Source organism: Kryptolebias marmoratus, linkage group LG21 (assembly GCF_001649575.2).
Source record: "Kryptolebias marmoratus isolate JLee-2015 linkage group LG21, ASM164957v2, whole genome shotgun sequence".
In the NCBI taxonomy this organism is placed as follows: Eukaryota; Metazoa; Chordata; class Actinopteri; order Cyprinodontiformes; family Rivulidae; genus Kryptolebias; species Kryptolebias marmoratus.
In genome coordinates, this window is record NC_051450.1 from 7,537,610 (window position 1) to 7,552,232 (window position 14,623).

General features: G+C 37.2%; 1 protein-coding gene across 1 annotated transcript in view; it reads right to left on the minus strand.

Annotated features, from left to right (window-relative positions):
- Window positions 1-322: 322 nt before the first annotated feature.
- abcd3a (ATP-binding cassette, sub-family D (ALD), member 3a) overlaps window positions 323-14,623 on the minus strand; it is a 33,791-nt gene continuing 19,490 nt past the window's right edge. Inside the window, exons 14-23 of the mRNA XM_017414143.3 lie at window positions 13,031-13,122; window positions 12,779-12,851; window positions 12,606-12,669; window positions 8,194-8,271; window positions 6,194-6,259; window positions 4,267-4,356; window positions 4,061-4,180; window positions 2,381-2,485; window positions 2,070-2,126; window positions 323-574 (exon numbers count right to left, since the gene is read on the minus strand). Coding sequence (XP_017269632.1) covers window positions 497-574; window positions 2,070-2,126; window positions 2,381-2,485; window positions 4,061-4,180; window positions 4,267-4,356; window positions 6,194-6,259; window positions 8,194-8,271; window positions 12,606-12,669; window positions 12,779-12,851; window positions 13,031-13,122 — 823 coding nt within the window. The 3' untranslated portion in view covers window positions 323-496. The remainder of the gene's footprint in view (window positions 575-2,069; window positions 2,127-2,380; window positions 2,486-4,060; window positions 4,181-4,266; window positions 4,357-6,193; window positions 6,260-8,193; window positions 8,272-12,605; window positions 12,670-12,778; window positions 12,852-13,030; window positions 13,123-14,623) is intronic.

The window sequence follows — 14,623 nt, forward strand, 5'->3', positions numbered from 1 at the left end:
GGGGGGATGATAGCAACTAACTGCCCACAATTCCAGCTAATGTTAAAATATTTCAACATCTGCAGGCGTGGAAAACTTTCTGTTGAGAATTTTAAGCACAATTTACAAAGCAGCCAGGTGGATGAGGGTCAGTCTCGCTTAATATTCGTGCGGGGAACATTTTTCCAGTGGGACAAAGAGCCAAACGCACGGCTGTCGGCTGTACCTCCGTTCAGAAACCTGTGTGGTCTCGTGTAGACACCCCCACCTTTACTCAAACACAATATGTGAAACACAACTGTTTAGTTTTTATTGATCTCACCCCAAAATATAATGAAAAAAATCATTATGATTAGACTGAATTAAAGTTAAATAACAAATAGAAAGCAAAGCTACGTTCTTAATGATTAAAACCATTATTTTCTAGCTTTAGTTGTAAGTTACTTATTGAGTGCAAAAACAATTAAGGGATGGTTTTGAACAGAGCAGTGCATGCGTGACTCTGATCAGCTGCTATTTAAGAGCCAAACTCTACAGTCTCTTCTGTGATGGGCTTGAACTCGTAGTTCCCTCTGCCATCCATGTGGAGGTAGAACTTCACGACAGAGAAGAAGTAGAAATGAGATCAAAGCAGCAGGGCACAAACAAGTACACATGGGTCACATTGTGAAATATATCGATGCTCAGAAATGTGTCAATTTAGTTTGATAATGTTGGTGCGTCGAGTGTGGCACACAAAAACGCTTTGTCCAGCTCAACATCTGGTTGATGAGAGTTTTATATATACAGAGGTGGTCAAACTTGTTGGTACCTTTTTGTTAAATAAAGAAAACCCCACAAATGTCACTGAAATAACTTAACTGACAAAAGTAATATAAAGAAAAAACAAATACACTAAAAATCAACTAATAAATATCAATCATTGCTTTGGAATTTTGGTTCACCAGAACAAAATAAATAAACTAATGAAACTGAAAAGGATGGTTTGTCTAGAAAAGGTTGAAACTAATGTGCCCACAGGAACATGTTGAACAAAGGTGTGTCATGTAATCAGCAGCACAGGTGTCTTCAATCTTATAATCAGTCAGTCTGGCTATTTAAAGGGTAGTCACTGTGCTGTTTGGTATCATGGTGTGTACCACACTGAACATGAAGAACAGAAAGCTAACTACAGAGTTGTCTCAGGCTGTCAATAACTTTCTTTTAAAGCTCCTGTTAAAGGTAAAAACTAAAAGACCGTCTCCAAGCAGCTGGATGTTTCTCTGACTACAGCTGCACAGATTATTCAGAAGGTTAAGGTCCACAGGACTGAAGACAACCTCCCTGAATGTGGCCTCAAAAAACTGCTAAATGAGAAAACTGATGACAAATCAAAGAGACGAATAATATGAATAGTAACCAAAGCAATATCATTAGCATGTAGCATTTAGCTTCGTCTGCTGCACACTTTAATACAATCCAACTTTACTATCAGCTGATTAATAACTTTATGGATCTTGGCACTGTAGATGGACTCAAGATTCTACTTTTGTGCTGTTGGCGTGTAAAGCTGCTGTTTATGGTTGGAAGCACCCTCTTATCTGAAAGAAGATGGAGCGTTTTCATTGTTTCTGGCATCAAAAACTTCTGATTCCTGTCACAAAGCTCTGATTTGATGTGTGGATTGGTGTCTGCTTACAGAATACAACTGATAAAGAACCAAGATGCTTTTCATTGCTGAGGCTTTGACGCTATGAAACAGCAGTCTCTGTAAGGGGTCTTCGGTGATTCTCATCAGTAATCCTCTCAGTAAACCGATGGCTGATAGATGTAAGATCTTAATAGTGCTGAATGTTCCCAAATTTTTATTTATTTTTTCTTCACAATTTTGTTCGTATTTCAATGATGCAAGTTCTGAATCAGAAATGTTAATGAAAACAGGAAAGAGAACAGTGGGCGGAGCATCATAAGATCAATGAACTCAAACTATCTTGAAAGGGGGCACCTTCTATTCAAATTGATTTAAACGCAGTGCAGGAAAAAAAAAAAAGGCAAAAGTTGTCTGTGTGATGATTGACTTCAAAAGATAACAAATAACACTGAGTGATTACCTCATGGTGCTTCCACAGGGACTTTCTGTGAGACACTGTGAACAAGGTAATACCCACCTGGAAATAATAAAAAAAAACAATTTGTACCTCAGTCATTTATATGACACGATATCAGAAGTCAATTTTAATCGTCTCTGACATGTTCCAGAAAAACCTACATACCAAAACAAAACATTTTCTTCATCTAACTTTAGATTAAAAAACAAAGACCCTTGCCAGCTGCTGAGCAGAAGAAATCTATTTAGATTGACATGATGTTCCTGAGGGCATGGTGTTAGAAGTATGTTTCGTGGCGAGCTGTGCAGTCATACCGTCCTGCAGTGGCTGTAGATGTAGTCCTCCACATCAACACTCACAGCGCTGGTACACTCATCCAGAATGGCAAACTGGGGCTTATGGTAGAACAGTCGGGCCATCTACATATAGAAAGACATCGAGTACCAGGGATGTTAGAATAAAGGATGGGTCTCAGTGTTCATATCAAACGAAACTTTATTTAGAAAGCGCTTTTTATACAGTGAAACAGAGTCCTTCACAGCAGAAAAAAACAAAAAACAGAAGAAGGAATAGTTTCAAGTACGCTATTTTAGAACAGCAATAAGTTGTAAAAGGACAAAATCTCAATCTGGGATATCTCCTGGAATGTATTAGGAATAATGTCTAGCTACCACCACAAAAAACTTCAGATCAGTATCTGTAGAATTGGCTGAGTTACAGTAATTTTGTTTTTTACTAAAGGCCACTTGGCGGTGGTGCCATTGACTCTAAAGTTCATCAGTTATAGACGTACAAGAAATGATTACTTGATGCTGACTTGGGTAGAGTGGTCTGAGTTCTTGGTGAAGGCTCTTAACATCTTGTTGATTTTGTACATTTTCAAGCACTCAAGCATCCATTTGTGTGGCACTGAGTCATAGGCTTTCCTGTAGTAGGTAGTTGTCTGGTTTTACAGCCTCGAGCTATGGTTCTGTTGACCAGTAGCTGATGCTCGGCTCTCTGGTGTTTGTGCCAATTCACTTTTGTGCCTCGCTGAGGTATTGACCCATCTGCCTCATCTCAGCAGCTATGATGCCTGACAGAAGCTTCCATGTTGTACACAGGCAGGTGATTGAATGGGAGTTGGATGGGATTACCCCTTTCTGGGGGTCTTTCGTGATCAGGAGTGTTCAGCCTTGGGTCGACCACTCTGAATGGGTCCCTTCCATGAGCAGCTTGTTTATTTGTGCTACAAGGTATACATGGAGAGCAGTCAGTTTCTTCAGCCAGTAGGTGTGGATCATGTCAGACCCTGGTGCAATCCAGCTTTTCATTCCTGAGACTCTGTCTTGGATGTCTGCCACTGTGATGAAAACTGTTTTTTGTTCTCTGAGATTGCCGCATTCAGATCTTAGATACTGTAGCCATGGGGCATTGTCATTGTGTCATGTCTCCTTCTCCCATATGCTTCTCCAGTTTTGCTCTCATGTTACTCCCCTGCCACTGATCTCTCATCACTGTGATAGTGCCAGTAGGGCTACTTAACAGTGCTGCATTCACATCTTTTAGCAGACTTTCAGAGGGTACTTTGTCTTTTAGCCTTCGCAAGGGGTGAAGGTTATGAATTTCTAGCATTCCAACGGTATTAAATTCTCTGCTCTCATCCATGAACATCTCATCAGAATGTCCTGGTTCCCCAACACTTGACTAAGACCATGGTAATCTGGGTGACATCTGACACAAAGTTATGTGACATAACCACTGTGCCAATCCCCCAGTTATTTTATATTTCAAAGCCTAATTTGTTTCCATAAAAGTAAATATGTCTGTGAAAATTCAAGATTAAGATAGTACAATAGAGCTAAATATATTAATGTGATGAAAGAAAAGATGGGGACAGAGCTGAGAAACATCCATACCAGTCCTACCAGAATGCTAGGAAAAATAGATGGTCACGTCATTTCCTGTTTATATCTTCAGCACAGACTGTTTACAATGGGTATTTTAGTACTTACAGCCATTCTCTGCTTCTCCCCTCCACTGAGAACATCCATCCAGTCCTGGACAGAATCCCAGCTGCCCTCCCTGTCCAGGATGTGTCCGAGCTGAACGTTGTCCAGGTACTCCTTTAACACCTGGACCCTCAGAAAACACGAAGCTGTTTAGACAAATGCAGAGGCAGTGGGTGGGAAAAGAAATGTAGGGTTGTGTTTGGGCCCACCTGATCAGAGATGCCTTTCCTCCTCTGTTCTTCTGTAGTGTCAGGGTAGATGACCTGATCCCTCAGAGAGCCCAGAGTCATGTAGGGTCTCTACAATCACAACAAAGCCAGGAAAACCTTAACTAAACTTTGCTTTAACAAACTTCATCTAGCTGTTTTTTTCTTAAACAGTGCTTTGCTTAGTTTGAGGTTTTTTTCTTTGTCAACCAATGATTGAAATTTTGAACCAATTTCAGTTTTTTCAGAAATTGCTGAATGAATTAACTATTACACATGAACTATTGTGTGTAACTACTACACACTCAGTATCCGTAAATCTGACTAAGTTGTAGCCATTTTTGTGTTTTGTAAGAACGCTAAGCTGTGTCAGCCTTTTTGAATAGGACTGACTTCACAAGTGAATCAGTTGTAAATGTACATCCAGTGTTTACTTTCAGTGTTTCATTAAAATCCATCCAGGCATTCGTGTTTGCCAAATACTTGCAGCCCAGTGAGATACTACAATAAGCTCTGGCTTTAGCTCAAACTGGTGTTACTTAGGCATCAACTCTTGGGCCAGAGCAATAAACATTTTTGTGGGGAGCAGGGGGCAGGCTCATGAGATAAACAACCAATCAAAATTTAGTGAGTGCCAAGTTTAAAAATACAGAGTTAGTTTCACTTTCACTTTGCCTAATTGAACAGTGGAACAACAACAGATCAGAGTCTTTCATCTTTCAGCAGTTGGTGTGTATTTAATTCATAAACACTGTTTGTAGCTCCATATAAACAATTTTGGCTCTTAATCTCACCACCTGGTGTTTATAGATCCTATTTGAAACACTCCTGTTCACGGTGACATTTACAAATACAATTAAAGGATGAGAAATGTTGTTTGGCAGAGTAATAACAAACACCGACTGTTGGTTTAGAAAACAGATTGGTGATATTAAGGCATGTTTGCAGGAATAATGAGACAAAGCTTGAGATCAGTGGAGATAATGTATCTCTCTGAACTTAGATCTACAGAAACTCAGAATACAGAAGAGGGATGGGCAACCATTTCCTGGAAGATATAGTTATTGTGACATAATGACCTGGTTGGCTGTGGAAAACCTAAAAGGTTCTTTATTTTTGAAGATCCAGTTAAGAATCAGCTCCAGCACCATCAACATTTACAGGACCATGGGTTGTAGACAGAAACTTTAAAACTAAAGCCCTACCATTGCTGGAAGGAATGCCTGGAAGGAATGCCCACCAACTTTCATGCCATAGTGTCAGACTAAGATCATCTCATGATAAAAATAAAGACTGTTTTGGACAAACCTTGTAAATGATGTTTGCACAGTCTCATAGGATATTGTCAGATCTGCACTGGGAGTATGGGTTGTGAGGACTCAGCTACTACCACGCCTAATTTTAGAGTTATAGCCTTTTCTGAGGTAAATGTGGTGACCATATAGAACTGGGGTGACTCAAAGTTAATCAGCTGTAGACATCCATCCATGGATTACTTGGAATTTCAATAAAATCTGTTCAAGGATTCATGAGATATTTTGAAAGCAGACAAAGTTAAAATTTAACAGGTAATGACAACATTTTAAGCAAAGATATGGTGCAGTCTATAGCGCTTGGAGTACATTTGTAGTACGTTCATAAAAAGCTTCTTATACTTAAAGACCACCAGGTCCATAGGTCAAAGTATGGGTTATATTTTTAAAGATTTTGTTACATTTAGGTTCTAATAATCTAAAAATAAAATAAAGAGGAAACCTTATATGTTATTTCAGAGTTAGTCTAGGTTTCTTATGCACTCTTATTCATTTTGTCCAGAATGATGAGTAGTAGATATCAGTTTAGTATTTAACAAATTTGACAAACTAAACTTGAGCTAAACATTTCTGAACCTGAACCATGTTGCTTCTAAAAGCTCCAAACAGATTTTTACCTGTGGAACATAGAAGAGCTTCCCTCTTTCTGGTTTTGTCAGGGCTCCACCAAACAAAGGCCAAAGCTGTGGGAAAAAAATAAAAAATGAAAAATCCAAACAAAGAACACGATTCAGGAAGGATGAACTCCTTTAATCACTGAGTTAGTTCCAGTGTCTCAGAGCTTTATCCTGACAAGTATAAAAATAAAATATAAAAAAACTAATTGCCACATCCTTAACTGAGAAAGATTTCACTCAGGTACGTTTCACCATCTTTTTCACCACGTTTCACCACAGCTAAGTTGTGTTAACTCTGAAACATGGCGTACGCCTTCTCCACACAAAACTTCAGCTGTATCAATGAAATGACCATGGAAACGTGCACAGTCCCACACCAACTTCATAGCTGGCGTACGCACGCTCCTAAAGTTGTTGATGTGTTGGTGACACTCGGAGAGCATTCTGGGAAACTATTAACAATATGAAAACTATTGCACACACCCGAGGGGTTACTACAAAGAGAGATTTCCTGCTTTGCAGGGACCCACCCTGCTTGACACTCAGCATTAAGGGTTGGAATTGGGGGTTAGATCACCAAATGATTCCCGAGCGCGGCACCGCTGCTGCTCACCGCTCCCTCGGGGGATGGGTCAAATGCAGAGAACAAATTTCACACTCAGGTGTGTGACAATCAGTGGATCTTTCTTTGCAAGCTTAAGCTGAAAGTCAGAGTTTTCACCGTCACCAAGGAGGATTTTGATCATCATGATGTTGTGCTTGGATTCATGTGTATACACAGTTTAATACATGTGGATTTGTCTGTGCATACGCTGTTTTTTGGTTTAAGCATAAGGCATGTTTCAGTAGGAAATCCACACAAATCTTTGTACATGAGGCCCGTGGTCTTGTCTGATAAAACTGATGGCTTTTCAGCAAACCAGGGGGTGAGGTAAGTCAAAACAATACTGTTCTTTCCGATTTTGTGAGATGCTTTGATGTAACAGTCAGCTGAAACTGATGGAGATTTTATGTTAAAATGTCTGCAACCTGGACAGTTAAATGAGATATTTCTGCTTCTTCACTAACTAAAAATGTATCCAGAGCCACAAAATGTACTAAAACTGTGAACATCTATTCCTGTTCAATTGGTAGCAGAAGGTGACCCCTGCAGTATAAACCTAAAATAAAGACTAAATACTGCATTTAAACAAACTATTGGTTGTTACATTACAGAACTAAAAATCTATTAAAAATTATTGACATTTATTGGTATGTTTTACATGGCAAAACACAAAAGAGACCATATTTATGTAAAGTAGGGATAAAAAACATTTTGTTTATACCCACTTTGATCAAATTTAAACACTGAACTACACAGGCTATGTGAGGTCTTTGTATATTTGTAAAAATTAATATAACTATTCTATTTTGAAATATTAAGTTAAATTGAATAATTAGGCCAATGTGTTGGCTATTTAATTGTGGCTTATTGAGTTTTTTTTAAATTAAAACAGAGACCATCATTCTGTTTTGACCAAAAGTAAACTTTTACTTTTATTCCCATTGTTGTTTATTGCCATATTTTGGCAGAACCCTTTATTTTAAATGGCTAACAATCTGTAATATATATTTGTAAAATTGTACTTTGTTTTTCTTCTCTGAAACTTTGCCTTCAAAAAGGTTTTACAGAGTTTAACTTTCCGAGTAGATTTGATAGAAAGTTCATTCTGAGTAGCTGGTAGTTGGATTATTGAAGCAGCTAACTAACCATTAACATGTTCTGATCAACACATTTTTTTTTGTATTATTAATCTTAGTCACATGTTTGCATAAAATGGAGAGGGAAACTGCTAAACAGGCCTTTATGGTTATGGTTATGAATGCAACCAAATGGGACCAAAGAGCCAGATGTGGCCTTAGAGCCACAGGAAGATCTGTACATGACTTACTTATTTATTTTTTTGAGTACCAGATGAGTCAGAGTTCATAAACACAACCAGTGAGTAGTTATCTCTTACCTCTCCAAGCACTCTGAACAAAGAGCTTTTCCCACATCCGTTTGGTCCACACACTAGAACGTTGGTGCCGGACCTCACCTTGATTATACAGAGAAGAGATGACTTGTTAGCACTTCTTCCAGCATCACTTAAAGTGATAGGTCAATTTGTTTTCAAGTGGTGTCCTGTGGAAAAATTAAGACTCTTAAAGGAATGCATATTGCCGGCACCGTTCATGTCAGAGTTTTAGCCCAGTCATAAGAAATGTTGGCGTTGTAGCCAGTTTGTCTAAACCTTGAAAATAACGTGGGTTCTCATGCGATATTGCAAGATTTCATGCCCAGAATGTGTGTTGGGGGTGATTCTCAGTTACTACCACAGCAAATCTTAGCTTAACTTTAGTAAAAAATTGACCTAATTATACCATTTTTGTGTTGTATAATGTTGATTAGCTGTGCCAGTCATCTTGAATTGGATCGACTCCAAAGGATAATCATTTATAAATGTTTATTCAATGGCTCCTTTCTGAAAGTTTCATTAAAATCCATCCAGTGGTTCATGAGATATTTTGCTAACAGACAAACAATGTTGAGTCCAATAGTTAATTGCACAATTTTAAACAAAGAGCTTGTGAAATGTGTTAGCACACAGGATACATTTTTGGAGATCAGACAGTTACTACAGCACAAAATCTTCAGGTCAACATCTATAAAACTGGCTAAGCTGTAGCCAATTTTAAGTTTGCTAAAGTTGATTAGCTGTGGCAGCCATCTTGACTCCAAAGTAATCAGTTCTAGATGTACATCAATGATTACTTTCTGAAGTTTAATTAAAATCTGTCCAGTGATCCACAAGACATTTTGCTAAAACACACACAGTCGACAAATATTATCGCCCACCTTCACCTCTTGGCAGCGGGTGATAACAGTAACAGAAACGTGAAAGTATTATAAAAGTTTAAAAATGATATTTACATAAACTGCATGACATTTTGGGAGGTAGTAAGATGGAAGTAATCCACTTTGGTTTTGCCTTTTCTCAGACTAGACTAATTTTACAGCTTGGTGTGGTAGTAGCTGAGAGTCATTTACAGCTCATACTCCAAATGATGTCATTGTGCTCATAATATAACTAACTAACATTAACTATTGGGGCCAATCCCGTTTATCTGTTATCAAATTATCTCAAGAACCACTGGATGGATTTTAATGAAATGTTCACAAAGTAATCTTTCCATTTACATCTACAGTCATGTGAAAAAATTAGGATACTCCATTAAATAGTCTGCTTTTTATTAAGAAATGTTTACATATCAATGTCCAATCTTGTTTTTGTTTATTTCTGGAAAAGAAAGTTATTTAATTGCAATTAAACAACAAAAAATAACATTGCTTTACCCATGAAACAAAAGTTAGGAACAAAAATGCATATTATAATGGAAGAAAAAGTTAGGACACCCTACCCTCTAATAACTAGTGCTGGCCCCTTTGGCTGAAATAACTTCAGTGAGACGCTTCTTGTAGCCACCTACCAATCTCTGACAGCGATCTGAAAAAGTTTGCCCCACTCCTCAACGCAGAATTTTTCAGCTGTGAGATGTTTGAGGGGCTTCTTGCATGTACAGCTCGTTTTAAATCACGCCACAGCATCTCAATTGGCTTAAGATCCGGACTTTGACTTGGCCATTCCAGGACTCTCCACCTCTTAGTTTTTAGCCAGTCCTTGGTGGATGTCCTGGTATGTTTTGGGTCATTGTCATGTTGCAGGGTCCAGTTCTGCTTCAGCTTTAATTGTTTTACAGATGGTTTCACATGTTCCTCAAGCACACTCTGCTACACAGCAGAATTATTGGTGGATTCTATAATGGTGAGCCAGGTCCTGCTGCAGCAAAGCATCCCCAAACCATGACACTTCCACCTCCATGCTTCACAGTTGGTATGATATTCTTTTCTTGGAATGCTGTATTTGGTTTATGCCAAACATGTCTTCTGTTCTGGTGTCCAAATAATTCAACTTTAGACTCATCTGTACAAAGAACATTATTCCAGAAGTCCTGGTCTTTGTCTGCATTCTCTCTGGCAAACTTCAGTCTGGCCTTAATGTTTTTCTTAGAGAGCAAAGGTTCCCTCCTTGCACACCTCCCATAAACTTGCGTAGTCTCTTTCTGATAGTTGAGGCATGCACTTTCACATCGACAGTAGCAAGAGGCTGCTGTAGGTCCTGTGATGAAATTTTAGGATTTTTCATGACTTCTTTTAGCATCTTACGGTCTGCTCTGAGGACCAGACCTATGCATGGTCACAGTTGTTTTGAATGTCCTCTACTTGTAAACAATTTTCCGGATGGTTGAATGGCTGATGTCAAATTATTTTGAGATCTTTTAAAATCCCTTACCGGACTCATAAGCAGCCACAATCTTCTTTCTGAGGGCCTCGGGCAGCTCTTTGGATCTCACCCTGGTGCTCACTCTTACTTCAACAGTCAGGGACACACCTAACTAAATTTCTGAGGTTTAAATAGGCCAAGCCTCATTCAAAATGCTGGGTAACAATGTTCTGATCATGTGCATCTGATGTGATACACCTGTGTGTGATCTTAACTACTTTAAGTGGGTCGATATACAGGGGTGTCCTAATTTATTCCTCACTAGAAATTGCATTCTTTTTAAATTACATTTTACAGAAAGTTGTAAAAAGGCTTTTCTTAATTTTGATTGATTAGTCATATTACTTGGATCTCTCAATACTGTTAAAATGGATATTAAATATCCACATGTCCAAATATGTTAAAAAATATGCAGGCTTTCATAGGGTGTCCTAATTTTTTCACATGACTGTACAATTGATTACCTTTTGGAGTTAATCCAAAGAGGGATGCCCCAGATAACTGACCTTAGAAAACTCAAAAATTATTTTAACTTAGTTTTACCGATATTGAGCTAAAATTTGATGTGACAGTAGCTGTCATTCACAACCCACACTTTGAGTGTGACATCTTGTAATATTCCATGAGACTGCTTACTGATTACCTTCAAAGTTTAAGCAAAACTGATACACCTCCATCATTTTTTAACATAAAAATCATCCTAGTTGAAAACTCTGCCATGAAAATCTTTTCATGTTCACTATTAGTACATATAATATTCTAAATCTTTGAAAACTACCAAATGTTCAATGACTTATGTGTTGATTTTAAGGGTTTTAAATGGGCTTGCATACAAACATCAACTTATTTTAGTACAAAGTAGAATAAAGACTCAGGCTATAGCAATACCAAAAACAATTTGGTCGAAACAGGGTGATAATTCTTGGAACAAATTACCAGGACACGTCAGAGACTGTGAGAATTACTCAATCTTTAAAAAGAAACTCCAACTTTAGCTAAAAACAAACCAGTCACGTACTCACTCATAAAATATATCCATCTAGTTGTACATAGTGATGTTTATTGTGTATTGTTTTGTTAGTTGATGTATCTGTTAAATGAAATTTAGCTATTGAACTAATTCCGATGCATTCATGTATAATATTTAAATAAAGGAAGGTTGTATGTATTTTTTTAAACTTAGTTTATTCTAATTACATCAGTTTATTATATCTTAGTTTGGTTTTACTTAGCCTCTTTAAGTATGACTTAGTTTATTGTATCCTGCTTTATGACTTTAGTTGAATTAGCTGAATTAGTGTTATCTCCAGCCTGTGTGCTTTTGTGTTAATGTTTTCATGCATGATGCTATTTTTTGTAACCTTAAATGAATTAGCTGATTATTTTGAATGATTTTTTAAAATTTATTAATTATTGTATGCGTTTTCATGATGACTTTATATTTTTGTGTTTTCCTGATTTAAAGCACTTTGAACTGCCTTGTTGCTGAAAAGTGCTATATAAATAAATTTGACTTGACTAATATATGTTGAATAATGTGCACTGTTCCGATTTAATAAAATTGAGTAATACTAAATATAAACAAAGCAATGGGCAACATGCATTCATTTAAGAAATGCTAGTTTAAGTTCTGAGTTCTAAGTTGAATCTAACAAGGTTGCCATCAGTTATGCAGGAGGAAAACCTGGACTTTGAAAATATTTTGACACTGATAAAATACAACATTCTTAAGGAAGTGGCTCACATTTCATTAAATCCTAGATGCTTAAACCGAAGGCAAACCAACTTTTTTTTAGTGAGAGGTGAAACAATAAATGAGTTAAAAGTGCCATCTTCTAGAAACCTTCCTTTATTCAAGCACCTAGGACTGCCTGGGTGTTTGCCTGAGAATCTACACCAACAGATTCTATTAAATCAAAGCAAACCTTTTTTAATTTTTTGCCATATAACACATAAAAATGTTTTAATTCTAAACATTGGGGAAAAAAAAAAACGCAGTTTACTGAATTTTCCTAGTCAGGATACGGCAAGAAATTGCAAAATGTTACCTCAAATGTGAGGTCTTGGATCAGAATGTCTCCATTGGGTGTTGCTAGTGGAGTATGGTCAAATCTGAAAAATGAAAACAGCTACAAGTTCGTTTGACAGAAAGGTTTTACAGATAAGAGAAAATAAATACAGATAAGTCCATTTCTATTTAAGTTTACGACATGAAACTCACTTGATGACGTTATCTCTGTTGATAATTTGACCACTTCCAGGTACCAGCAGGTTTTTCTCTGTAGTATCGGTTTCTGAGATGGACAAACATAAGTGAGATACACATACATCCCACCTATGTTGGTACGTCACCCCTCACTTACACCCCCACATAACTGAAACACGCCAACATAATTGGGATATACTGATGTAAGCTTTATAGCTTCAGCCATCTTCTATAAAAACGTCTTCCTGTCATGTGTTTACTGCATACCCCTCTCCTGTTGGGAAACCATGGTCCGCTCATATCTGCCAGCATTCAGCTCCTTCAGAACCATCATCAGTTCAGTAATCCGAGCTGTGAATCTAAAAGGCACAAACAGACAAACAACTCTGAATTCACATTCAGAGATTCAAGAAAAGTTGCTTGCCTCTCATTGGGTTCTTTGTTTATATTTCTTGTCAGTTTATTGGAAAATGAGTGGTGTAAAACATGAAAATAATAGTGGTATTGTGTTGCATTTTGCCTGGTGGAAATGTAAAAGAATACTAGCTCACATTTTTGTTTGCTTCTTTAAACAAAGACGGGCAATAAAAGGGGCGATTTGTGGATTCAGAGTGGATTTAAATGGTAAAAGGTGTCGTTATGTATATAACACATGCATATGAGTCATCACTGCATCAAAAAATTAAATCAGGTGTATAGAAGCCAAAGATTATTTGTGCTTCTACTAAAGTGAAGTTTTCTTGGTGGAATCATTTTAAATTGCACTGTTTTTTTTAACCACTTACACCTTGAAAAAACTTATCATGCTGTCTCCTAATAGTTGAATTAGTTTACTCTAACTTCCACTCATGACTGACAACCAAAACAGCAAAGGAAAAACATGATGAGTGACGAGTATGAGAAATATATTTTTGGGTGGGGGTGGGGGGGGACCTTAAGTTTATGACACAACAGACCACTGGTTTCAATAAGTTTTAATGTAACACTGCTGATTGTTGACTGACAGTGACAATAAATAATTGATTGCCAGACAGATCATAATTTTGAGGCACTTAAAATCTTCTAAGCAGCAGTTGCACTCGTATTTGAAGCAGTTTTTCATAGCGAACATATCAGGAGCTTCATTCAATGCCAGTCAAAATGGAGGGCAGGAACATTGCAGAGAGGCTAAATACCCAGAGGTGACGCTTCACTCCGCTGAAAGCTCAGTAGGATATTCCAAAGACTTGCAGATTAGACATTTTATACATAAAAAACAGTTTACTGGAAATTCTGAAGGATTCTTATTCAGGAGACAGAACTTTTCTTAATTATAGACAAACAAAAACATTTTAAATCTAAATTTTATTCTGAGTTTTTAAGGTTGAACACTTGCATGCTTACAATCCTCACCTATTGCCCACTAGTGAAACAAATAATGAAGTGTGAGACAAAATTAAAAGGTTTTTTAAAACTTTTCTCTTTGTACTTCAAGGAGAAAAAGTGATCATTATTGGAGCATCAGGTACAATTTCAATCCATTCCTCAATGGTACGTAGTTTTTATTTTAACCATATTCTCTCGATAGCTTTTTTTATTTGCTGCCAAAAGCAAAGAAAGTAGTTTCTTTTATTTATATATTTTTTAATTGTATGTATTCCAGTTTTCTAAACTGATATCACTCAAGTACACAGTGGCATGGTCAAAAGAGACTTTTAAACCAAATTTGATCTTTCTATGTCCATGAATCTGTTCCCAATAATGTCTAATAACCTTATTGTTTCAGAAGATGCCCATGGACGGCTCTGTAATCTGATCCTGTTACATACAGTAACTTTGAAACTATTTTATTACAAGTTCCCGTCTTAGTTAATGTTAGGC